General features: G+C 34.1%; 1 protein-coding gene across 2 annotated transcripts in view; it reads right to left on the bottom strand.

Annotated features, from left to right (window-relative positions):
• Positions 1 to 27,970, bottom strand: part of LOC126979138 (monocarboxylate transporter 9-like) — a 49,173-nt gene that overhangs the window by 3,862 nt on the left and 17,341 nt on the right. The window contains exons 1-4 of one of the 2 annotated variants that reach the window (XM_050828368.1): positions 14,405 to 14,589; positions 7,146 to 8,716; positions 6,629 to 7,069; positions 4,155 to 4,376 (exon numbers count right to left, since the gene is read on the bottom strand). In XM_050828368.1, the coding sequence (XP_050684325.1) occupies positions 4,155 to 4,376; positions 6,629 to 7,069; positions 7,146 to 8,366 (1,884 nt within the window). In that variant the 5' untranslated portion in view covers positions 8,367 to 8,716; positions 14,405 to 14,589. Of the gene's footprint in view, positions 1 to 4,154; positions 4,377 to 6,628; positions 7,070 to 7,145; positions 8,717 to 14,404; positions 14,590 to 27,970 lie in introns of those variants that run through there. The other variant, XM_050828367.1, reaches the window with a different exon arrangement.

Genomic DNA, 27,970 nt, shown 5'->3' with positions numbered 1-27,970 from the left:
CGAACATTCTCGAAGCAACGCAAAATGTAGTTTTTTTTATATCTAGTAGTACTATCAGTACCTATTCAATTTATATATTTAATTGTTATATTTCCGGTTCCGTTTCCGAAATTGTTTACAACTGGAACAGTATTACTGAGACTCCATTGTCTATGTCGTAAAACGATATAAAAAGACAGCCGAAATTTTTACATAGTGCGTGGCTATACGAAGAATAATACAGAGATAGGAGCGCTATTTAAATAGAAAAATACTTATTTTATGCAATAATTACAAATTATCGGCCTAGCTTGGGCGATGGTACCTATGTGAAATTCTCAAATCTAAAAGTATGGGACTATCGGACAAATTTATAACGATGAAGAAGTAGTCAGAAGAATTGCGATAACATGGAGACGTTTTGATCACTAAAATAAATACCTACTGAAGGGAATAATAATATTGGCACGAAAATACTTGTAATAGAAACTTGTCTGCTGCCTTGTGTATCTACTATAGTAGGTACACAGGAAGGTAGGTAACATAATATGTTCGCCAAACTTGGGTATTTTACTAACAAGGTCAAGCAAAAAAATAACCAGCACACGAAGAGCAATGGAATGAAGTATTCTCCGGTTAAAAAAAATGAAAAACTGGAAGTAATTAAATCAGATACGAAAACGGTCAAAGATGCACCTGCTCTGACTCCAAAAAGTAACTAGGCCAGGCACATTGAATGTATGACTGACAAACGATGTGGACATTAGAAACCAACAGCTAGAACGCCAAAAAGTCGAAGGCAAAAACCTATACAATAATATTATGGAGGTGTATAAGTGATAATAGGGCAGTATATAATATGTTTAACACTCTTGTAATAATTTTAACAAATCTGATTACTTTTTATGCACAAATAACTTCAGATTCGTTGCGATTGTGAAGATTCGATAACTAATTGAAAGAAATTAATTTTGTTCCATTTATTTGTCAAAGTTAACCTTGACATCTTAGTGTTTACAAGCAAATACAAGTACAGACACTTAAGACAGAGCCTGTGATAAGATAAGGTAAGAGATAATATTGTCGTGGTGTTTACTGAATAATTTCCAGTAGAATATCGACAGATGAGCATAAAGGCTCATTTAGACGGAAGGTTTCTTGTTTCCAACAATGAAGACACAATTATAGGATCTGTTTTATAATCATTTAACAACTAGAACGCCTTATCGTCTAACATGGAAACTCTTCTTGTAATATGATATATATTGTGAAGCAATCTTAGGTCATTTATACACTATGTTAAAAAAAAACTGTACGATAAATGACACGGATATGAATTTGAATGACACCACTAAAGTTAAAGCAAGTGTAAGACGTAGCTTGTCATGCACACTAAAGTAATAAGCCTGGCCTGTTCTCATCGGTTGTCTAGCAGCAAGAATCTCTATATAGACATATTAATAAGGAAGTAATATTCAAAATGTTAAATTTTCTCCTAATTATTTTTTAAATTCTGTAACGGTCGAAGTTATAAGTAGCGTGAAAAGACCTCCCCTGCCATAAAACATATCGGCTGTATTGCCCCATATTAGTAGGTACTATTATATTATATTCATGCCCATACGATATAACATATTTAAAATAAAAATATTAAGGGTTAGGTATCGAAATAAACACTATTCTATCTCTCAAGTTGGATCATACTGCACACAGTCAGCAAAACTTGATTAAAATCGATTCAGTAATTTAGGAATTCATCGCTTCAGACGTAACACATATTTATTTATACATAAAGATTGCGTCGTGCATGTCTATCAGTTTATTTCAGCAATAATATAATAATAATGACTATTTTTATGAGTCTATTTGAATTGCGCGCGAAAACACGAGTAGGTGTCATTGTGGCTGATTATGACGTAACGCAATGAAAACAAAATCAATGAAAACCAAATCTTCAAGCGACGCGACGCAGTGATATTGAGTTGTGACTAGTGCTAACATCTTGAATCCGGATATGTCCGAACTTTTAGACTCTAGTCCGGATATTATCCGGATTTTATTTTAAATTAAATGGATAACAGTAATAAAACTACATAATCTATATCTAATAAATTAATCTTAACGAGAAACGAAAATAAAATGAGATCAACATAAAAGTCCGCAATTTTTTGGAAATGTCAGGCTTTTTGTCAGGTCCTTTCAAATATATTATTTGTAATTGGTAACCCTAATCGTGACGTCATTCATATTTCAAACGACTTGGCCGATGACCGCATTTTATAATTTTATTTTATTGAATATCTTACTAATCTCAATAGTAAGTATTTAAACTAAGGCAATGAAATTATCATAGTATACTCTTTGATTAACACGAGTGTTACACATTAAAATAAAAAAACTGTTTTAAAGGATTAAAACGCAAAATGTAATGTAACTAATGAGAAAACTAATCTTTAGGTCGTATTGATTAATGGCATCATGTCTATTGTCACTTTTAAAATGGTAATGTGCGTTCGTTGCCCCCTCAATTAATTTCAATTGAAGCCACGGATGACGAGGAACAAAAGAACCACGAACTTATAAATGAAACATACTAAATAAATGAATGTATACCATATTTATCTATACCTACTAATATTATATACATAATACAAGGAAGATTTGATTGTTTGTTTGCATTGAATAGGCTCCAAAACTACTGAACCGATCTGAAAAAATTTTTTACTGTTGGGAATCTACGCTGTACCCAAGTGACATATATGACTATATTTTTTTTTTAAATAAGGGATCCTTACGAAAACTCTAATAATGAAAACCAAGGTGTAAAAAGATACCTAAAATATTATTTATATCGCGTGCGCTGCAAAAAGTATTGATGATAGAATAAAATAATGTAGGTAGGTACTGCGACTTTGCAGAATACAACATTATTTATAAAAAGTGTTGCAAGAGCATAATATAATCAAACAAAATATAATATATAAATAAATAATATAATTATTATTTATTATTATTATTATTATAAAAGCAATGTTTGGATTTGCATCATGGTACAGGGTTCCATACAATAATGGGCATTGTCCTTTAAGGCCCTTCAGTGAGAAAATAACCTTGAGCATTCGTTCCCTCTTTACCGCATCCCACCTCTACAATATTTCCTAAAACACTACTAGAGCGTCATCTGTCGAACAGCTTACGAATCAAGTAAAACTCACAGAAGAGCGGCTTACTACGTGCTTAGTCCAATGTATACGCGGACGAAGTCGCGGAATATCAGCTAGTCATAAATAGACGGAAAAACATTGCATCAGCTACGATAAAATGAACAATTGCTTGCAAATCGCCGATAAGTGGGTAGGTACCTATAACTGGCAGTTAAATGTGTCATGAGTATTGTTATGTTGATAGAATTTATTTATATACATTTATTGATTATTGAAGTGAAAACTTCTTTAGCGGCGTTGAGCACTTTTCTTGGGATGGGTATAAAATGTTAATCTCTCGTCATGACACGTGACCTGATGGAAAATTCGTGAGACAGTTGTTGAAATTTAGTATGAAAGTTGATTTTTCGGAGAGATTAACTTTTTAATGTAAAATAACTGTAATAGTTCTGAAGTGTTAGATTTTAATTAATATAAAATTATTATCCCATTATTATCATATTGTGTGCGACAGCGCAACGCAATAAATAAATATTGTAATTAACCACACAAATGCTTACTTAGGTAATTTTATAGTTCTGAATAAAGCAATTCGTGCGAAATTATTCCCAAGCTATTTTAAAATATTCAAAAATGCACAACGTTTTAATCACGCTGAGCCCTTTAGTTTGTGAGTATTGAATTTTTTGAATGGACCAAAGAAATCCTAATAAGAAGGTATAGGATTTCCGAACCCTGAAAACGTGATCTGGAAACGTCGGGTTAACTAAAATAATAATAAAATGTAACTTTTACGCAAAAACTAAAGAAAAAACACAGTTACAATTAATTTCAAGTGTTTTAATCCTTTTAAAAGTGTTTTATTTAAAGAACGGTCTTATTCTTAATGACTCATCTGTTTAAAACGTCGCTAATAAAAAGACGCTTGTTAAAAATAGTATTAAGAGTTTTATTATGAATAAGGCGGTTAAGAAATTGGTATTAAAATAAAATAATAATTTAAATACTCACAATACCGATGATAGTGGCGACACCGAAGACACTAAGCATCCACGCACCTTCGGCTTCCGTGTATCCACTCTCCTCCATAAACTTGGATATATAGAAGTACGGCACGATAAACCAAATGAAGAGTACAATGGTTGACAGGTTCATCATCAGGAAGTGGAATTCGGTGAACATGTTGAAGTCAAATGTCTTATTGATCATGTCTATAAACCTGCGACCCCAAGTCTGAAAGGTAAAGGCAAAGAAGAAATATTAGAACTTTGCACCAGATGCCTTCAAGATTATGGGTACCACAACGGCGCCTATTTCTGCCGTGAAGCAGTAATGTGTAAGCATTTCTGTGTTTTGGTGTGAAGGGCGCCGCAGCTAGTGAAATTACTGGGCAAATGAGACTTGACATCTCACGTCTCAAGGTGACGAGCGCAGTTGTAGTGCCGCTCAGAATTTTTGGATGTTTCAATAATCTTGAGCGGTACTGCATTGTAATGGGCAGGGCATATCAATTACCATTAGCTGAACGTCCTGCTCGTCTCGTCCTTTATTTTCATAAAAAAAGGAAAGAACTTAGTTTTGAAGCACAAAAGCATACTGCGCTCATCGAAATATAAAAAAATCTATAAGAACATCTTCGTAATGAAAAGGCGACACAAGTGGGAAGGGGCGGTGCGGGCAGAGGACGTATGACCTCGATAACTACGTGAGTGCTGACAAAACAGGTAGGGTTGGCACTTCTGAGTTATTTTTTAAATCATTATATAATAATATAATAATTTTGTTCGATGTGCCTATTGAATAATGATCATAAAATATAATCGCACAAGACAATGTGAGTTTTATAGATTATAGATGTTAGCGTAGCTGCAAAAAATATCAATCAAAAATTTTACTATAGATACGAAGTCGACATATTACGTTTCGCGATAAACCTGCGTCTAATATGCTAGCAGGGAAGATGTTCTACTAATTAAGAGCTGCGCGCCACAAGAACATTGCCTTGGGCACTGTAATGCTATCTATCGTGCCTTTGGTTGTTAAGTTTACATAGAGAATAATCTCCTTCTAATGTACTTCTGTACAGATTGTGTACTTTCTGCTTTTTATGGAAATAAGTAGTGGAATGAGCATAACGCCCCTTGAAGTTACTCAACTGTTCACAAAAGTGACAATATAATGTTCAAATATTATTTCCCGATTCTCCTTTGCAAATGCAGCTTTCCGATTCGGTGGTGATTGTATAAAAAAAATCGAATTTTTCTTTAGATTTTTATATATCTTCAACAAGGTGATTTCTTATATACATTAAGATAATAAAATAGCCTGTTTGAATAAAGTTGATTCTACTTTTCCTTTTGATTTTTTTATATATTAATAAGGATGATTTCTTTTTCAGATATCGTCATAAATCATGGCTTCTTGAATTGCATATTAGATAAGATATGTAAATCAAATCTCGATAGACAATTACTATGATTTATAATAAACAAGTCAAACCAAACATCGAAACGCGTAATTTTTTTTTTACATTGCTACAGCTTTCTAATCCTTCTGGACTAGATATTTTAGGTCATTATATGACTCTACCACCGAAATATAAGTCATAAGTCGATAGGGAATAGAAAGAACTCTGAATCAACAAAAGGTATTGTCAATCCGTGTATCAATTTTCAAATGTACGAGTATTATCGAGCTGTCAGTTACGAATAATTATTCTTGTATAGTATAGTACTTACAAATCCATAAAAAATATGTAAAAATGACATAAATATTAATGTTTGCATAAAAGCAAAATCGGGACAAGGTCATCGTGGTGATTAGTAGAGGAAACAAAGAGAGCGTGGCATGCTTTGACTAAAATTAAAGGAGTGTCAACTATTTAATGACATAATTCACCTAGAAATAAAACCAAATACACTCCTATTTTGCTTAAAGGTTAATGTTGATGATATATGTCATGTAAAAGTGCTAGTTTTATATATTCATGGAGTTATTAACTCCATTCATTCTTGTAGTTACTAACTCCATTCATTCTTGTAGGTTGCGCCAGAGGTTTGGAGAGAATAAAGGAGAGGAGTGAAGCCTTCATCATCATCATTTCAGCCGAAAGACGTCCATTGTTGAATAAGGGCCTCCTATCTCCAAGACGATTGGTGCTACGCTGCCTCGAACCTATTTCGCCGATTATGACCCAATCATCTGTCCATCTTGTGGGGGGCCTACCAACACTGCGTCTTTCAGTACGTGGTTGCTATTTGAGGACTTTACTGCCCCCAAGGGCTATCTGTCCCGAAGGACAGCTCGAAAGCTATGTACCCTGCCCGCTGCCAATTCAGTTTCGGAATCATCCGGGCTATGTCAGTGACTTTTGTTCTCCTATGGATCTCCTTATTTCTGATTCTTTCGCATAAGGCATATAGCTAGCGAACACTTATCAATAGACACCTTATTCTCGTGACTCAATTAAAAAATTTAACGCTTACCTTTTCCTCTTGATCCTCAACCGACCACATAGAGTTCTTGTAAATATCAGGACATGATGATGCACGCAGCTTGTATTTGGCGATGTTCATCATAGCACCACGATGCATGATAGAGTTTCGATGAACCCGAATATCTCTAAGGTAATGATGATCCGTTTGAAGCTGTCTCGTAAACCAATCTTGACGAACCGCTTTAGGAGATATAACATTATTTTCAGGTATCGGTACAAGTAAATTGTTTCTTGCGCTTTCCAGTTTTTTCTCAAATTCCTTTTTATCTTTTTTGTTTAATTTATCCTTAGTATTCTTTTTTTTATCTGATTCGATTGGGAGTTTAGTTTCAGATGAGGTCCTCAAAGCAAGTAGTGATGGATAATTTTGTAAAACAATGTTGTATAAGCGTTCGTTTGATTTCAATTGATCCAGTACTTCAATAGGCACCTGAAATGTAAATAAGCAATTAAAAAAAGATTGAAAAGTTTTCAGATTTTGAGTAGTTGATGAATTTGATATTTACCCTTTCATGATTTTTCAAAAATGTTGGCAAATTAATTACAGAACTGCCTTTTTGCAATTGTGAAATATCAGCATTTCTCTTGGTAACCGCTTCAACATTTTCTGCTTCTGCTATTGATGTAACTAAAGACATTAAGATTTCTTCAGGTGTATCACCACTTTGCATTAATGATTTAAGTTCATCTATGCCGGGATATATTGATTCTCCACCACCAGATTTACCCGATCTTCCTGATATAGAAGTTGAGCTAGATGCTCTCTTAGCTTTACTAAGTTTCCTCCGTTTCTTTTGCTCTAATATCAGCCATTCAGGATCTCTCATTACAGCTCCACAAACACACACATTAAGTACTGTGCCAGCGAGGAGTAACAAAGTGCCTCTCCAGCCATATTCATCCAAAAAATAAGTAGTCAAGGGTGAGTATACAAACGTTCCAAATCCAACGCCGCAAGAGCCTAATCCGACAGCTAGATTGCGACGTTTCTCAAACCAATAAGCTATAGATACTACAGCTGTGACATAAAGCAAGCCCATTCCCAGCCCAGCTATTAGTCCATAAGTTATATATAATGTTTCTACGGTATTACTGTACGAAGCAGCCACAAATCCAATTGTAGATGAAACTCCACCGAGTATTGTCATTTTTTTGCAACCATATCGATCAACCAAAGAACTCATAATAGGTCCGGCAATAAGTGGAACCGATATGAATAGACTTCCGATCAGTGAAGTCTTTGCTTCACTTGTCGCAAAGAAATCTACAAACTTACTCTGTAATAACCCATAGCTAAAGGCTAAACCATCTGCTACAGTTGCGATCAGAAATGAAGCTACCACGACCACCCAGCCCCATCCGCCATCGGGTATCTGAGGCTCTGGCTCAGCAGGCTTACTCGAGCAAATACTATCTACGTCTCCCAATCCCATAAACTTAACACGGTCGTTAGTAGATTTCGCGTCATCATCATTGTCATCCTTACTATACGCTACACTAAGACTGTCTCTCTTTCCATCATCCGTTTTTATAGAGTTCACTAAATTGAGATCTTCCTTATCTAAGTCTCTGATATCAGTGTTGCTATCATGAACGGCGTCTATGTACTTGAAGTCGTTAGTTTTAATAAGCAGCGGCGACGAAGCCTTCTCCTCTTCAGACGGTACTTTCTGCTCATGTTTAATTTTACCTGGGATTCCATTTGCGCGGGGTCTTTCCGTTTCCATTCCACGAGGTTGAAGTACGATATTCAGTACTTACTTTGTTGAAGACCTTCTTACGAAGATAATCGATTTCAAAAAGCGTGAGTGTCTTGTCTACGTTGAGGCGATAAGTTCTCTTGACCAGTGTCTTAATCTTGGATCTCTAGCAGAATAGCGACAGGGTCTCTTCGATATACAAAGAGTGAGAATGCAAGGATTATAAGTTGTCGGGTTCATCAAGGACCGGCTAGTCCTCGATTTCACACTTTTGAAAACACTTTCAAATTTATATCGCGTTTGATTTAGAAGCGTTGTCTCGCTTTTTGACATTAAGGTCTTTATGCTTCAAACATTTCCCAGAAAAAAATATTGATCTGAAACAAAGAAAGCAATATGTAAGTAATTATATAAGATATTACAGTTGTCTATATTTTACTTTAAAGGTGTCTATCTGCATATATATGTATCTATCTACATTTAAACAAATAAGTTTCTAGTAGGTAGTCCCTAGTAGTGTGATTATGACCACACACCACTCGTCACCTTCAGACATAAGTCAATCTCATTTGCCCAGTAATTTCATTATATACGGCGCCTTTCAGACCGAAACACAGTAATGCTTACACATTACTGTTTCACGGCAGAAATAGGCGCCGTTGTGGTAACCATAATCCAGCCGGCATCTGGTGCAAAGGAGCCTCCCACTTGTAAAATTGTTTATATTACTACACAACACTATAAACTGTGTATATTAATTGTTACTATAATTGAATTCAAACTCATTTGCTTCTCTACATACCAAACTAAATTTCAAATTATTATTTGCTATATAATATCGGTCATTGACCTTCCTAAATGATATCATGCGAAGGTAAACCTTTATCTATGTTTTCACTGATGTTTGCAGTTTTTTTTTCAGCCACTAACAGACGAGTATGCGGTTTACTTGGCCATTTTTTTTAATGAAAATAAGGGACAAGACGAACAGGACGGTCAGCTGATGGTAATTTATACGCTCTGCCCATTACAATACAGTGCCGCTCATGATTATTGAAAACCTACTACCTACCTACAATTGCTCTCGTCACCTTGAGACATAAGATGGCACGTCTCATTTGCCCAGTAATTTCACTAGCTACGGCGCCATTCAGACCGAAACTGAGTAATGCTTACACATTACTGCTTCACGGCAGAAATAGGCGCTGTTGTGGTACCCATAATCTAGCCGGCATCCTGTGCAAAGGAGCCTCCCACTGGTGTCATTCCTAGACTTAAATTATTAACTGGTCAGAGAATCAGACACATAGCTAATTTTTTTTTTGAGTTCGAGTATCATTTCTCGAAATTCACTTGGAATTATATTAATAAAATGGAGCGACAGGTTGAGAGTTTGCAATTTGTTTATTTTTCAATTCAGGTGGCTTATTGACTTAACTAGTGCTTCATTTAAGTAAGCTAAATAAATAAATAAAAAATATAAGAAAGGGGATACTAGAATATACTAGCGTATGAACAAACTGACAGCTATGATTGTCGATGTGTGCATTAGCATTAGGTTAACTAGTTTAATATTTAATATACTAAGGAGCTACTTCCAAGCGTGAATGACTGTTTACAACTTGTGAATCTAAATCCGTTACAATAACAATGTTGACTCTCCGTTATAGATGTTTATCTTTCTAGCACGCTTCATTTGTCTCAACGCTAGTATATTGTATACTATAGAAAAGTATACACTTTTCTAATAAGGTCCCAGCCGCTGTTCAAACATTATTATCTATAAATAAATTTAAATGTTTTATTAAAAAATGGCTCTGTCGTTAATCCTACTACTCCACAGCTGAATATCTAAGTCATCGTACAGCCTCGAACAAGATTATGATTATTTTTTATACATTTATAGACAGTACAATATTGTATATTTTATTTAAAAGAGCCCAAAAAATGATGCGAGCCATTTGTTTCCGAAGCGGTAGTAGTATCTAGTATATTAGATATTACATTAAAAAGAATTCTAAAGGAATCAATTTTGAGAAAATAAATGCCTTTTATTGTTAGTATATAGTATAAACTTTTAAATATCTGACTGATATTGTTTTTAAATACGGCCTGAATTAGCTATGCTACGTATGTAGGTTTTATTATTAGCATATAATTAAGAACGTGTTTGTTTTTGAACGGCTTCCTTGCGACTGGTTTATAAATAATGTATTATGCGTTCAACAGTGCGTCTACAGGCTACACTATACAGGCCTTACCACAATAAAACGAATTAAAACTTGTGCCCATAACTCTTATGTCGAGAGCTCAATGGAAAGTTCCATCGACACTAATCTGTGTTTTGTAAAACGTTCAGTATACAAAACTGTGTATGAGTGGGTGTTTTTACTGCTAGTAATGTTCTAACAAGCAATGTAGATGGAGCCATTAATGTAACATCATTACGTCATTAGCTATTGCTAATGAGGGTCAATTCAGGTCACTGGCATGCTATTTTTGAAATGAAAACTTCATTAGCCGCGTTGGGGTTTTGGTAGTGGGGAATCTTGTGGGTTCGCCTCACTGACATGCTCATGTCTGGTGCAAGTGATAAAGAAATAACTAAAAAAATTAAAATATACAGGTGTCCCAAAGTTATGGGACATGATGGGAAAGTACCTTAAATATCGAAGATAGGCTATTTTACTGAAAGAAGAATACTTATAATAAAAGAATACTTTATTTTATTTTTAAAAGTTAGTACTTCTGCATTCAAATATTTTCTAAAAATTACTTGCCTCGTCTGGGAATCGAAGCGACTGAAATGTAAAAAAAAAACACCCCTACTTTTATGATGCCAATCGAAAGAATGGTCAAAAACTAATAACTCTTCTTACTTAACATAGTATTTTTGACACTTTTTGGATGGGTGAGATCTCGTGAGTTCGCGTCACCGAAATTCTTATAGCAACCTAAGTGCTGTGTATATCTTATAAGTGAATTGATTTAGTGAAAAGTACAATTTGTATACACTGTGCATTGATGAAATAGTGTTTTGAAATAGTTACAAAATATAAAATGACGTTTTATATTTCGTTGTAACGAATTTTCAATCATTGAACATAATATTTAAATTAGTTGTTTCATTTAGAAATTAATTATCGTTATAACTTACAAATGACGGTCGCATAACGACTTATGGCTATCGGCAACCTGTAGTATGTTTAAATTTAGGAGCAGGATGTTACGCTTGGCTACAGTATATTCTGGCAAACAAAACTGAAGTATATTATTTAAATAATAGCTGACCCGACAGACCTTGTTCTGTACATAATAAATATTTAAAAAAAACTACGTTCAGAAAAACCGACTTCAAAAACCCAAAAGTAAAATAACTTAATAGAGATTTAATTTCATACACCTCTTATGCAAATCTTATACCTATAATATTAATAAAATACTATTATTTATATGTGGTACCTATTGATAGGCTTTAAGTCTATAATAATATATATAAAAAAAGTTACAAATATATAAAAATTCTAATAAGTTATTCATATTAAACTATTCTTTCAATTTGCTTTCTGAACGACGGGGTACACATTAAAGGGAGAACATAATTGTTGATTTTATTTAATTCCGAGCATTTTCATATTTATTCACCTTTTAAACCTTCTCTGGACTCCCACAAATAATCCAAGACCAAAATTAGCAAAATCGTTCCAGCCGTTCTCGAGTTTTAGCGAGACTAACGAACAACAATTCATTTTTATATATGTAGATTAACTGCATTGTCTGCAACTTTGATGACATCATTACAATTTCCGTTAATGGTACCAGAATGACTGTTGTTTACAGACGCGATATCACATACAAATCATTTATTAGCACTGGCAAACTAAATGAATATTTAAATAAAATACTTTTAAAGGGTTTAAACGCGTGTTATTCCAACTGTGTTTTTACATTAGGTTATTGCGTAAGTTACATTTTATTTCTGATTTATTTAACCCGACGTTCATGACTTATGCAGGAGCACGAAGCAGTTCCCTGCGAAAACGTGCTCCAAAAATCCTTTAAAAAGTATTTTATTTAAGATTTACGTAGCACTCACATTAATCAAAGAAAATACCAAATTAAATTAATAATCAAATACATACAAATTATCACAGTTTTTGCTACACGGTCATATCATATACAAGCAATATAAAAAACATATACTTTGAAACAAAGCGCGTACATCTTTTTATTATTCATGACCGGCAACGCTCCTGTGATACCTCTGATGTTGCAAGAGAACAGAGAGAACGTCCGCTCAATAATTGTCGAACTCTTCCATAAACTAATAAAAAAAACGTTGTACCGGGAAATTTCTAGCGCTTTGTTACAAATAAATATGTATTGCTTAATATAGGCATAATGCCTTAAATTTTTATTAAAACAGAAAAACAAACTGATAATTTGTAATAACTTTACTTCGCGTTTATTAATAACACAGGTAATGTATAGCCCTTAACCTAAGTGACCGACAATAAACTACAATATAATAGTCTATTCGGATAATACTTAATATAATATGACCGGCACCTACTTAGCAATAAAGATATCACTAGTTGGTACCTTTTTAACAAATAGATTATTTAGAAGCTCCCAGTACAAGGATGCTTATTATAATAATTCTTATTGTTTTCATTTTTAATATCATAATAAATTACCCCCGCAAAGGGCATTCCTTACACGCTTTATGGAACTCGATAGAAGCCACTCATTACGTATTTAGGTAGATACCTACCTAGGTACTTAGAGGGTTAGTAAACTATGGCTTTGATCTATAGAGAGTGCTTAGACTTTACTTAGGTACGTAAACCTTTGCTGAGTATAAGGTAAGAGAGCCAAATACAAAAGTATAGTTCGCGTCTTATCACACTCAGCTAAGTTTTACGTACTTAAGTAAAGTTTAGACTTTATTTTGTAGACTATATTTTATTTATTGTTAATTCATGCAAATTGTCACAAAAACTTCTTGTATTTTTGTACATTTCATCAGACTCTGAAAACTTTTATACTTAAACATATTCTTTTCGAATTTATTTGTACAATGGAAGTCATTTGGCACTATTTCTTAAATTCACGTTGTTTTATTGCAGTCTTCCCTATTTTTATCTATCGTAAAAACAGGCAAAACTATTTTCTAATGAATCAACTCTAATAATATTATGATACAATTTATGGGTATTTTGTTCCAATAACCAAGCAACCATTAAATATATTCTTGAGTTTATTTAGACTATCTCTATGTGTATGTTCTGTAAGTTTTGAAACACTCCGTCATACATCTCGTATGCGAAACTCAATTTTTCTGTGCTTATTGTTAGTCTAGCCTATGTCTGTTCAATGTTAATGTTGAACAACTATCAGACACATTCTATAAAACTCTCTTAATTTTTTCAGCAAGCAGTTATAGCAATAAACATAAAGTTATAAAATATATGTTTATATTAAGTTGACTTACGAAAAATACGAATACCTAGCTATTACCTAGTAAGTACCTAGTAAGAAAAATTCACCACTCATATGAGATACATTATAACAATATTTTATTTCATAATAATAAAGTATTTAATCAGCTGTTTTGTTGACCTACAAACAATAAATCAAGGTCATTAAACAATTTTTGGCTGACCACTAGCGCCATCTGACTCAACTTTACCAATCTAATATACGAACTGATTTATCGTTTATCAAGATAAGGTTATTTCATAAAAACATTATTATCAATCATAATATAAGATATTTTGTTAAAGCAACTTTATCTGTTTCATTGTATTGTGTGTGTATAGTTCTGTTTCGTTTTATTTATGTCTCTACGGGTCGGTTTTAATAAACAGGTTTTGAAATGATGCTAAGATCGGAACAGAATTTTCATTTACAATAATTGTCGATGAACTGAATGAAACTAAATGCTTCATTTAACTTTCTTACCATCGGGATATATCTACTCTATGGAATGGTAATAAAATACTTACTAACTTCCTTATGTTACATCAATTTATTAAATACTTTATTTCATATTGTATACATACCTTAAAGTCACGTCGAAACGTCAAAACAGATACAAACACGGCACAGAGTAGAAATACCAGATGTTAATTCCGTAGAATTTAGCACAGAGCCACAGGGCACAGAGTACCGGCCGCGACAAACAGGTCAATATCCGTGAGCTGTTGTTTGATAACTGCCTACTGACTGACTGTTGACTGTTGAGTGTTGAGCAGTGAGCTAAACAGCGAGCGCCGTTCAATTTAATTGTGGATGACGTCACTACGCAGACTAAACGCGGTTGATTGGAACAAGTTATCCGCACGTAAGCAAACCCACGCTAAGTCTGAGCTATCGGCTGGTATAACAATAGACTTGGAATAATATACTAGCGCATAGACAACCCGACAGACCGATAATGCATGACCCATTTACGGCCGTTTTCAATAACCTATCTATCCTTAGTTAAACTTACTAGAGGTAGACAAATCTATCATTTAACGCTTACTTACATTTCAATAACCTATTGACAGATAGCATTGGACTATAAATATATTGGACATAACTATGGATAGATAAGATCTTGTCATTAAACGGCGACAGCAATGTATCCGTAAGTTAAACTAAGGGTAGATAGGATATTGTAAACGACCGTTAATTCTCAATTCAAATAAACTTTATTCCATTATACTTAAACTAAGCGGTTCTCAATCGTCAATATTAATATTTCTTTTAAATTACTGAATCTACCAAATGTTCGGAAAAAGTAGAGCTCGTGAGAAGAACATACAATAAACTCAACGACCACTCTTTTCAATCAATTTTACAATGGATGGATACGTAGATTACAAATTAGTTTATAAGGTGCTGCATATGAATTGTGTTCAAAGTTAAAAGTGTTTTAAATTTATATATTTCATAAAAAAACGTAATAAAGAATAAACTTAAATCGTATATTGCGTGCATCAACCTTTAGAGCTTGAATTCATGGTTTGTGTTGGTAATGATGCTTCGTAAACAGAATGATCGTGATTATTGTCATAAGTAATCGCATCCAACAAATTCAATAATTTATTCATGAACACCTGTTCACGAGATGACGCATGGACCAGCCATCGTTCCCGTCGCACATACCTATTTGAGGAAAGGAGATAATGTAAATAAGCTAATAAGCAAGTACAAATATTAATGAGCTAATTCCAAGTTGACTGTTTACGACTTGCCGATCTAAATTGGCTACAGTAACAATACATTCGTTACCTTTCTTATCTTCCTGTTTCTCTGTTAGAGATCTTCTTCTCTTTCACACGGTCTTTTTGTCTATACGCTAGTGTATTGCAAATCTATAGGTATAACGTACCTTTACTACTTAAACCTGATAATGAAAAATCTTAAGAAACAGTAATAATTGCTGCTATTTCTAAAGCTAAAAAATGTCATTTAGAAACGATAAGTAAAACAATAAGCACTGAAAAGTTGAGCTTCGCATACGAGATGGGTGACGGAGTGTTTCAAAACATACAGAATATACACATAGATATATAGATATATATGAATAATAATAACTGAATAAACTCAAGTGGGAGATATTTAATTGTTACTTGGTTTTTAAAAGAAAATACCCATAATAGTATCGTAAGATGAATAAAGATATATTATCATAATATTATAGAGATAGCTCGTCATTATAAAAAACAATATAAGAAAAATATTTGTTTTTACGAGAGATAAAAATAGGAAAGACTGCAACAAAACAGTGTAAATACGAGTTTTTTTCTTATGGAATAGGAGGACAAACGAGCGTACGGGTCACCTGTTGTTAAGTGATCACCGCCGCCTACAATCTCTTGCAACACCAGAGGAATCACAGGAGCGTTACCGGCCTTTATTATATACAATGATGCCAAATGCATTATAAATTTTGTCATAGTCTGATGAAATGTACAAATATGCAAGAAGTATATGATAATAAAACGGTCTTCGTGACAATTTGAGTGAATGAATGAATGAACAAATATCTTTTTTATGTTTAGACCTACAGTTTTTGCTTCTAATTAATTGAATTGTGATATATCAGTGTTTATGAAAATATATATTATTGATTTCTTTGTATGTCATATATTAAAATTCATTTGTATAATAATTAATAAGACTTCGCACGGCCAATTATGGCAATTTATTACGTAATATAGCATCACTTCATAAGAATTGTTAAAATTCTTTGAATTCTGATGACCCGATTCCTTAAAAAAGTACTAAGCTTTGAACTCATTAGTTTTTGCGTTAAGTAAAAAAACATACAAGAGGATGATCAAAGTTATTTAAATATCACGACGCAATTCTAAATTAATGCAGAAACCAGGAAACTAAAAAATGACAATTCTTCTCCGACCAATGATAAGAACATGATCTTTTGTAGGACACCGTTCATTTGGACAGGAAACACTCACCTATTTACGTTATATATTTGTCGTACAGTTAGTAATTAGGAAAATGGTCTTGTGGTATTTGCAATTTGTAGAACGATGTGACTTCATAAATAAATATACACTAAGCAACAGCAAAACAATTAGCTGGTTAGTAAAACGAAGCTACCCATGGAAAATTAAATTGACACAGATCAATCCTGAATTCAAATTCAAATATTTTTATTCATAATAGGATGTGACATCACTCATTGAAAGTCAAAAGCTACCACCCATTCCAAAGTGTATGCGTCAGACCTGAGAAGAACGGGCGCAACAAACTCAGCGAGCTTTTTTTTTCATCGAAAAAAATGCCGAACTATATAGACTGATTCACTCTTAAGTCAACTGAGTCACAAAAATATTGATGTTATAGAAGACTTGTATTTGGTACGTCGGCAAAGTTTCTAAAAAAAAAAATCTTGGATTTATCTCGATAATATGTATTTTTGAACATTCTTTAGTTCAGGTAGTTGTAAGGGCTTACAAATTTCACTATAGGTAAATAGTTATGAAATCAATAGTAGAGAAATATTCCAGACGCACACTAAAGTAATAAACCTGGCCTGTTTTCATCGGTTGTCTAGCAGCAAGAGGCTCTATCTAGACGCATAAATTTTCTAAGATTTTACCTTTTTATTAAGATATAGAGTTTTATGAATAAGGATTTTATGGTAGAGTTTGGCTCTACTTAAAGGCCTGATAACTTTTTAACATTGAATCAATATTATTATCTTTAATCGATACTAATTTGTTTTGGAAATTAATTTGTTTATCAATATATTATTATTCTTTAGTAAATTCGATCAAAACAAATTACCTTTTCTCATTTATGTACCAAATAAATTATTACGAAATTCATATTTTGACATCATGATTTAAATCTAGATAAACAATCACGGTTGGGTGTGAAAATTGAATATTTGCCAACATCTTGACGCGAATCGAGATAAAAGGGTATTTCAATGAAATATTTTGTTTTTTATTTATATAACACAAATGAGCATACATAAGGGGCATCTGATATTATGTGATCAACGAAGTCAAAACTCTTGTGGCACCAGAGCAACCCCAAGAGACTTCGTAACACGAACTCGATAACCGAAATTACATTTGTACGAGGTGGTGAGGATCGAACTGAGGTAAGAGTCAAAGGTTTCCACTTATTACACTATCGACGGTTTCAAAAAGGGTTTCTGTAAATTTATTTTAAACTTAAAGTAAAGAATAAGAACGAAATATTTTAATTGTAAGCTACTCCGACACAAAAATTTAAGTCAAATAAATTGGGGAAAGATTTGAACCTTCAATAAATATTTTCATCGGTGTGATCCAATACAAAAATCAGCCATAGAATGTAGATCCACATTATCTCTGATAATGTGTGCAGTCAATCTGCTTTCGCCCATCCTATCTACAGGACCTAACCACCCCATCATTTCTTTCCTCATTATCTCTGTTAATTTGCAGTCATCTATCTTATCATCTACTTTATCCATCTTATCTACATGCCTAAACGACCCCAACATTTCTATCCACATTAACTCTGTAAATTTGTGCAGTCAATCTACTTTCAACCATCTTCTATACATGACTAAAACACCCCAACATTTCCATCCATGTAAACTAAACTTGTGCAATAAATTCAATGTTGTCTCATGTATATTGTCTTGTAAATATAGTTATAAGATATGTCTTGTTGTAAATATATCTTTTATTTTATGAACCGAATAGAACACATAGCTTAATCTATTTTGTGCAATAAAATATGGTGTTTTTTAATCTGTTATACAACTTTCTTTATTTGTATATTTTAGGTTTAACCGGACTTTTGGAGCGAAGTAGAGTATCATTGGTAAGAACGTATTACCCTGTGATGCTGGCATATGGCTTCGGTAATGGCTAAATATAGAACTCAAACAAGGACACAGCTAACTAATGTTATTTAAATGCTTAATTTAACGCCTCCTACATTTTAGCAGCATTTTGGAAGAAACAAGCGCATTATTGTTTAAATCATCCGCATATAATATAAACCAGTAGGTTATTCAAAGTTCTTTCCTTATTTATATTTTGTTATAATCAAATGCACACAATATCTACAAAACTTATTTCCTATTTTAAAAATTCCGTTCTAAATTTAAAATTATCTGCAGCATTATTATTGAACTATTTTATCAATTGCAAGCACATATGTGTGCTTTACAGGCTCAATATGACTCAAAATTACAACTAATCTATCTATATGTATATAGGAGAATCCACCTATATATTGACTCATCACGATATCTCTGAAACTATAAGGAGACTTGAAATTTGGTAGGAATATTCATTTCGCTGAGTAGAGATCAACTAATAATAATTTCTTAGAATCCGTCTAAGAAATTCCACTACGAGTTTTTTTATTATTATGGATATAGGAACGTCTGTCGGATCAGATGATGAAAACAATTTACAAACGGCGTTAAAAAAGGACATACATCTCTTCATCTTTTTTGGAAATGATGAACTTCCATACAATTATTCAATCATAATTTTATCCCTCTAGGGGTGAAATTTCCAAAAACTCTGTCTTAGTGTTCAGTTTCATAATTTAAAGAAACTTTGTGCAAAATTTCAAATTTGTAGAGCCAGTGGCTTAGACTTTATATTGATGCATCAGTTAATCAATCAGAAAGTTAATATATATGTGTATATGTATAGATTTATATTTAGATATACGTCACATATGCAAAATATCTTTGACAATAAATGGTTGGTAAGCCGAAGCCAACAACAGCATCGTAGAGATCATTATCGTCTGCAACAAAAACAGGTTGAAAATAACTTCACAAAATATATATGTAGGCCAAAAGCCAACCTTCAGTTTCACGTGAAATGACTAGATTTCAGCAAAACATAACGCTGGCGACATTCCAGGCTTTAAATACGGCGTGACGTCATCAGGCAGACGTATTTCGCGAAATACCATCGATGTGTTTATGAAGAATGCGTTCAATTTTAATTTTGAGAAATATCTGCTTATAAAGCATATTTTGCACGATCTTCCAAATGTTGAAAGTATAAAACAACCTTCAAAAACAAGTTAACTAATCGAAACCAGTTTGAGCTTGCACGGGCTAAAACAGTTCAAATGGGTAACACAAGAAAAAGAAACAGAACTTCCAAGAGGAATAATTGTAAGATGACCTCTATCAAGTCAATCAAATGTGTATAAGAAAAATTAAAAATATGTATCATACACACATCATCACACAGATCACACAGCATCTTATTATTTAGCGATGATTAATAATGTACATCTTGAATGATTTTTTATTTACGTACGAGAAGCTTAGTAAAGACTTCTCCTGCCAAATACAACAGTGTCTAAAGAGGAAACCTGGAAGGCTTTTAACCAGTCTATGTTCTAGTAGTTACGATACACAGACTTGGTCGCTAACTATGGGCCTGATGAGAAGGCTCATGGTCGCTCATAGGATAATGGAGAGGGCTATGCTCGGAGTTTCCCTGCGAGATCGAATCAGAAACGAGGAGATCCGTAGGAGAAGCAAATTCAAAAATAGCCCAAATGATTGCGAAACTTAAGTCCACACAAGTGAAGTGAACTGTGGGCAGGGCACACAGCTAGACGGACATATGGCCGTTTGGGCAATGTCCTCGAATGGTGACAAGATGGACCGATGATCTGGTCAAGATGATCACCGTTGGGTGAGGGCAGCGCAGGACCGATCGTCGTGGAGATCTTTGGTGGAGGCCTTTGTCCAGCAGTGCACGTCATAAGGCTGATATGAATAATGTCATTATGAAATAATGCCATCGAATATAAAATTTAAAACATTAAAACTTCAATCGCTTAGGACGTGTCATTGAAAAATCACAAGATAGCCTTATAGACATGTCTAGGGATATAGAGTCATAAATTAAGACAAGCGTTTTATCTTCATTCAGTTAAAGAAATAATAATAGTTTTATTGTGAAGTAAATTCTTTCCATTCCGCATTATCTATTGTATATTACATTATTGTTACGTAATGCATTTTTATCTCGAATACAGGCTTGCTGAGTTTCATGCTCCTGTCCTTCTCAGTCTGAAGCCTTGTCTATGACAAAGACTGCTTTGTATGTACAAAGAACATATATTTAGAATATAGAAGCGTAACGTAACAGCCCGATGGTGCGTGACCAATTTTGACCTGTGAATGTGTGCGTCAGCTAGTGATTTAGTATTCAAAATGCCAAGGAACTAATACCAAGCGTGGCTGACTTACAACTTGTCAATCAAAATCGCTTACAGTTACTATAGATTCGCTATCCTTTTCTATTCCGCTGTATCTCTATTAGAGATATATCGTCTCTCTCGTAGGTTTTTTTTGTTCCCTTTCTCACCCTCATTGAATCAAACACATACACTTCTGTTTCTCTTTCGTTTGTTAGGTATCTCTTGCAGTTTTATCTGGACCGGTATATCTCCTCGAACGTGGGTACATGACTTTGAATATTTTGATTTATTAATTTGACATTGTATAAAAATATGAACTTGATTTGAACTTGTTATTCATTCATTTTATTTAAATTTAATAGGAGGAGAAAAGTGAATATTTTGATGATAAGTGGTTGAACCCTTGAACTTTCATCATCAAGGAGTGATGTAACTTTAATATTTTTTCGCGCTTTTTACATGATATCTGCTCCGTTGCATAACTTGATTGTAGATGACAGTTAGTTCTTTGAAAATCATGTCAGTATTTACTAGAACCTTCCGAATTACACAAGGATAGAAAATAGTCTAGACCACAGAGGAGGGATTACTAAATAATCTAAGTGAAGCAACACTAAAATGACTATCAGAAAATTGTGATAATATAACTTGATACTCGATCATTTTAATATATTAATTACTTAATTGTCATATAATATTTAAGTGTAAATTAATGAGTAGTCAGTACGACACTTTGTTTATTTGGATGTTGGTAAATCTTTCAGCATAATCTTTTGTAATAATTTTATTGAAACTTTGCATCCACCTAGTCTATGACCTGAAATAGCACAACGGCTTCTTTTTTTCTGTTGCTTTTCGTTGAACTTTCCAATCATGCAAAACCACAATTAAATAGATTATTCATATTTAGATTTAGAACATAAAATTGCAAAAAAAACACAGAAATTCTCACCGTAACAAAAACAGTATTATTAAGTATATATAAGTAGTATATTAAGTATTCAAATTTTTCCTGCTGTTTGTCTGGTAATATAATAATACTTCGTACAGAAAAATTGCAACTTTGCACCGAATTATTGCGATTCTGACTTGCGTCTGTGGGGTGTGGAGCAATAGTTTGAACGGTTGAATCTCAGCAAGGTACCAAAATAATAAGTTTTCAAACTAAGAATTCGTATTGTCAAAATGTAGTTTCAGTTCAAAGTCACTTTGGTTCTCATGGCCTCATATATAAAATGTTGCTTTATTACAGACGTAGGGTTTAATCGATTTGAAGAACACGAGAACGTTACTGTATTAGATTACTACTCTATGGTATGAGTAAACATTCTCGTTATAACTGAACGTAGTGTTTAAATTCTCTTTGGTAATAACGTCCATGTATTTATAAACAATCGACTACCAAGTAACAGACAATAGTGATGTGGTGTCAATCAAAGAGGATGTAAATACTACGTTATAAGAGCTGGGACTGCCTAAGTAAAAATTGAAATTTAGTTTAGTATGAAACGCTAAACGCCACAAGTTAGGATATCATCCCCACCATCTGGATGTGTTGCGGTCCTCCACAGTGCGGTTTTCAAGGAGCTTTCTTCCACTTTTCACCACTTCGCTGTTGAATGAGCTTCCTTGTGCGGTGTTTCCGGGACGATACGATTTGGGTACCTTCAAAAAATGCGCGTACACCTTCTTAAAAGGCCGGCAACGCTCTTGTGATTCCTCTGGTGTTGCAAGAGAATGTGGGCGGCGGTGATCACTTAACACCAGGTGACCCGTACGCTCGTTTGTCCTCCTATTCCATAAAAAAAAAGTGCAGTGTGATTTGACATAAGTTTGAAATAGTATAGCGACGAAGCATAATCCGGCTAAGTTTGAAAGCGCACAGTTGCTTAAAACGTGGTGGATTTCGGCTATATTCATTGTTTTGTAGCGTTATAACTTACATGTTTTAATAATCGCGTAGTTAGACTGTTAATCTGATCACTTCGCGGAACAAGATTATAGCCGTCATCTGTCAATCTACCAACTGCACGTTTCATACAATTGCTTTTTCCTTAGAGAGTTTAGCTTTTTATTTTAAAAGTTTTAGCTAGGCTGGTATCAATGCCTTATTGTTATTCGACGGATGCAACCAAAGAATATACATTGCGAAAAATGAACTGTGGTATTTAGGTCCATAACTTATATATTCATGTTGACAAAATTCGAACGCTGCATTAGGCGCCATATTGAAAACGTCATTTTGTCATCGTTTTATTTCATTATGACAGTTGCTAATAAAATGCAGAATTCTCCTGAAAGAGATGTATGGTTAATACCATTTTACATTGAGTAATAACACTACTACCTGAAGACAAAGAGTATTTATGATACATTGCGAACGATACATTTTTTATGTAGGTATGTTATCTTCGTAATTTGTATGTTAGTATGAAACGGAAACTTTAAACATGATTTTGACCCTCTTAATAACGTCGGATTTACTCAAAATTTGGCATACTTATCAAGGACTAATGACAATTTAATATTTAAAACAGTTAGACCCGTTATCCTTTCTAGGTTAATCAGGATTAGCGAATTTGTTTACTGAAACTGTAATCTTTTACGTGACTTTCGACCTTTTCAAAACCTCGGATTAATTTGGAAATTTGCACTGGTCAAGATTTGGTGTCAATGTAATATTTTATATAGTCTGTCCCATTTAGCTTATCAGGATCTTCAGGATGAGATGAGATCTTGAGGATGATTTTCTGATATCTGGTAATGTCCTTGTGCCAAAGACTATGGGGCACCCGCTATTACATCCATTATCACTTACTATGATATTATCACAAAATTTCTATTCCAAAAAGAATCAAGCTTTAATCAAGTTTACACCTCAGTCGTTAAAGAATCCTACTTACTAAAAATATTTTAGTTTGAAACAATGAAGCAACGTCTCTATTGTGATAATTTAAGGTATTTGCAATCATATATCTCCAGTAATTACAGCTAAATACCAAGCAATTATCATGTTTTCGGTAAAGATCCTCTCGTTATTGTGATAATAATGGTCGGACTAGATCAAAATGTTTGACACACTTTAGTAATTGACGAGACAATTCATGTCGGTTCAACACAAATTGATGTTTGCTTATATCCGATATACATATTTAGGTCTTCGTTGTAAGAGTAGGCAATATTTATAGTAAGTACTCACTAATATAAACGATTATGTATCAGAATTATGATAACCGCAACTTGTATGAAAAACTTTTTACTAGCTTAGACCATATTTTTTTTGGCAATGATATGATCCCTTTTAAAGCTAAGTTGATTGGCAATAATTAATAGTAATTTTTAAAACGTCACGCTTGACGAAAAAGTTGAAAATACCAGTTTTAACTGAAAAGTACCTCAAGGATCCATTAGTAATTTCCCTGGAAATCTAACTTTTTCTTCTCCTATAATGCTTTAATTTTAATACAGTACAATTATTTAAATATATTTAAGTATATATATATATTATATAATATATAAGATTCTCGTGTCATGGTGTTAAACTTTGAACTCCTCCGAAACGGCTTGACCGATTCTCATGAAATTTTGAGTGCATATTGGGTAGGTGTGAGAATCGGACAACATCTATTTTTCATCCCCCTAAATGTTAAGGGTGGTCCACACGAAATTTTTTTTTTTAATTTTTTTGACATTTTATTTTAAATTTGTTTGATTATGAGTCAGAATTAACAAAAAAAGTCAGCATAAAAAATACATACAAATTCAAATTTTCATCCATCTACGATCAATAGTTACTTTTGTTTCGCGATTTGAATATCAGCAATACAACGTTTGCTGGGTCAGCTTGTATATATATAAAAATGAATAAAGAATTGCCTACAAAAAGTAGATGTTGGCGGATTCTCATTTCATACAAATCGGTTCAGCCGTTTTCTGTCTGAGGCATTAATTTCCGAATGGGTGGTAGTTTTTGACTTGAGTTATTGACTGATAAGTGATTTCATACCCAATGGTCAATAAAAATATTTGAATTTGAGAGCGCTGAAGCATAACCCGAGAGAGACAGGTTCGAGTCGCGCGTTGTACATAAATTTGCTATCAAATTCAATCAACATAATTTGTGCTTGATTAACATAATTAGTAGCTAATTTTTTTAACTGGCATCAAAACTCTAATACAATATGTTTTCTTACTATTGATATATACTATAGGGATATCTGGGTAGAAGGTAGTTTGGTAATTTTCTCACCATCTAAAGCTCGTATTCTATAGGACGTCACAATATTTAATTCGTGTGTTTTGTCACTGTCTTCATAAGTGTGCGTAAAAGAGACGAAATATATAACGCAACTACGTCTACTTTAACACAATACAATCAAAAAAACTGTCTGTAGCAACACTCTGCCTATGCGTCTATTAGGCAGAGTTTTCGTTCAGTTGTGTATAGACCGCGCTTTGAATACAACGTCATGCAATATCAAAGTGTTCAGTGAAAAACTGTCCAAATAACAGGATAATATCCAAACTAGGATAGGATGGAGTGTCGTATTTCAGGTAAGTACCACTTTAAATTGACAAAATTGTGTAACTAACTTGACGCTTTTAATCAGTTTGCTAAATAACTATATTTCAGTTGCTAAAACAAAATAAATCGCCGGCGAAATGCATGCACATTTCGCACCATAAGCAATGAGCTTCTTATTCGTATTCAATAGACTTTGAATATTACTGACACGAAATAAGGTGTTAATTTGAATGAATATTTTAACGTTATCTGTATTAGTTAATTTTACGTATACACAGCGCAGGTCGGACATTTTAGACGACCTTTTAATAGGCGATTGGGAGTGAAGCTCTTTATAGTACGTCATTGATTCCATAAAATAGTACTTCAATTTAACTCTCATCCACTTACTGTCTTATTCATAATGACTTAGCGGAGATTTAAAACATCGCTTATATACGTTTGTTGAAAAATTGTATTCATAATCGCATATTAGAGATAAAACGCTCATTATCTCTTCGATAAAGCTGACGTGACTTATAGAAGCTAGGACCCTTCTATAAACCTGTGTGCTATCTCCTACGCTGTTTCTTCTGCATATCAATGATATGTTGGACACCTCCAACATGCATTGCTATGCAGATGACAGCACTGGTGATGCCGTATACACGGGCCATGCAGGTCTCTCTCGGGAAATCGTCGACCAGTGCCGGGAGAAACTTGTGTCTTCTATCGAGTCCACTCTCGAGAAGGTCGCGGAATGGGGTAAATTGAACCATGTCCAATTTAACCCCCAGAAGACTCAAGTTTGCGCGTTTACCACTAAAAAAACCCCATTTGTCGTATCACCGCTCTTCGAGAACACTTCTCTTAAAGCCGCGCCTAGTATCGGAATACTGGGTCTCGAAATCTCGAGCGATTGCCAATTCCGTGGCCATCTGGAGGGCAAAGCCAAATTGGCTTCGAAGAAGCTGGGCGTCATCAATAGAGCACGGCAATACTTCAAGCCGGCCTACAGTCTAGCGCTCTACAAAGCGCAGGTCCGGCCACACATGGAGTATTGTTGTCATCTCTGGTCTGGTGCACCCCAGTATCTGCTCGATCCATTTGACCGCGTGCAACGTAGAGCAGCTCGAATTGTCGGGGACTCAATTCTCTGTGAACGGCTGGATCACTTGGCGTTGCGTAGAGACGTCGCTTCATTGTGTGTCTTCTACCGCATTTATCACGGGGAGTGTTCCGAAGAGCTGTTTAACCTGATTCCTGCCGCCGAATTTCACCTTCGCACGACACGCCACAAGTTAGGATATCATCCCCACCATCTGGATGTGTGGCGGTCCTCCACAGTGCGGTTTTCAAAAAGCTTTCTCCCTCGTACTACAAAGCTGTGGAATGAGCTTCCTTGTGCGGTGTTTCCGGGACGATACGACATGGGTACCTTCAAAAAAAGCGCGTACACCTTCCTTAAAGGCCGGCAACGCTCTTGTGATTCCTCTGGTGTTGCAAGAGAATGTGGGCGGCGGTGATCACTTAACACCAGGTGACCCGTACGCTCGTTTGTCCTCCTATTCCATAAAAAAAAAAACTATTTTATGCACTCGCACGCAAAAGAACATGGCTGACATCGATCAGCTGTTCGTTAAATGATGTGATAAATAGCTTTTCGCTCAAAGTTGATGGATATCCGTCATAGATTGACAACCGACAGACTTCAAAACTTTGATTTTTGAAGATAGAAATTATTTTGACATCTACTTTTGACAACTGACAAACTGTTTCCATTGACAGTTCCTCATTAAATTAGTTAAAATTGTGTTTTTTTGTACGAAATGGCAACATTGCGTACTATAGAGATGTACCTATTAGTTATGGGAGATTTATCTAACGAATATGAATAAGAAATTTTATTAAACGTTTGATAGGCTTAAAACACGTTTTAACTAATATAGCTTTATACCTTCGAAAAGCGTTTTATTATGAATAAGGCAGTTGAACTTCACATTAACTAGTCCTGTAAATGGCTTATTAAAATCAAAGAAAGAAAGAAAATTACAAATTAACCTTGCTTGATAATTACAAAGAATTACTTCGCTGTTAACCTACCGTAAGTGAACCGAGAAACAAATGGAATGGGAAGTTTTTATCGAATTAACGTCAAGGCAGTTTCCGCGATTCAGTTTTATCTGGATCTAACTGGATTTAACTACGCTGGAACGTTCACCTTGTACCTAATATATTGCACAAGGTAAGTAGGTGAAGTTTATAATAAAGTAAAAGAAAAGGTTTAATAAAATAACAGGTAAGGTGCGAGTTTTACTCGCATAAGAAGGGCTTAGGTTTACCACCTTATTACATTAAATTAGGTAAACAATTATTTCTTGTTTCTTTCAACCGTGTGTTTCTGAAATAAATAAATAAA

Source organism: Leptidea sinapis, chromosome Z (genome assembly GCF_905404315.1).
Source record: "Leptidea sinapis chromosome Z, ilLepSina1.1, whole genome shotgun sequence".
In the NCBI taxonomy this organism is placed as follows: domain Eukaryota; kingdom Metazoa; phylum Arthropoda; class Insecta; order Lepidoptera; family Pieridae; genus Leptidea; species Leptidea sinapis.
This window is presented reverse-complemented; position numbering and strand designations above follow the sequence as displayed.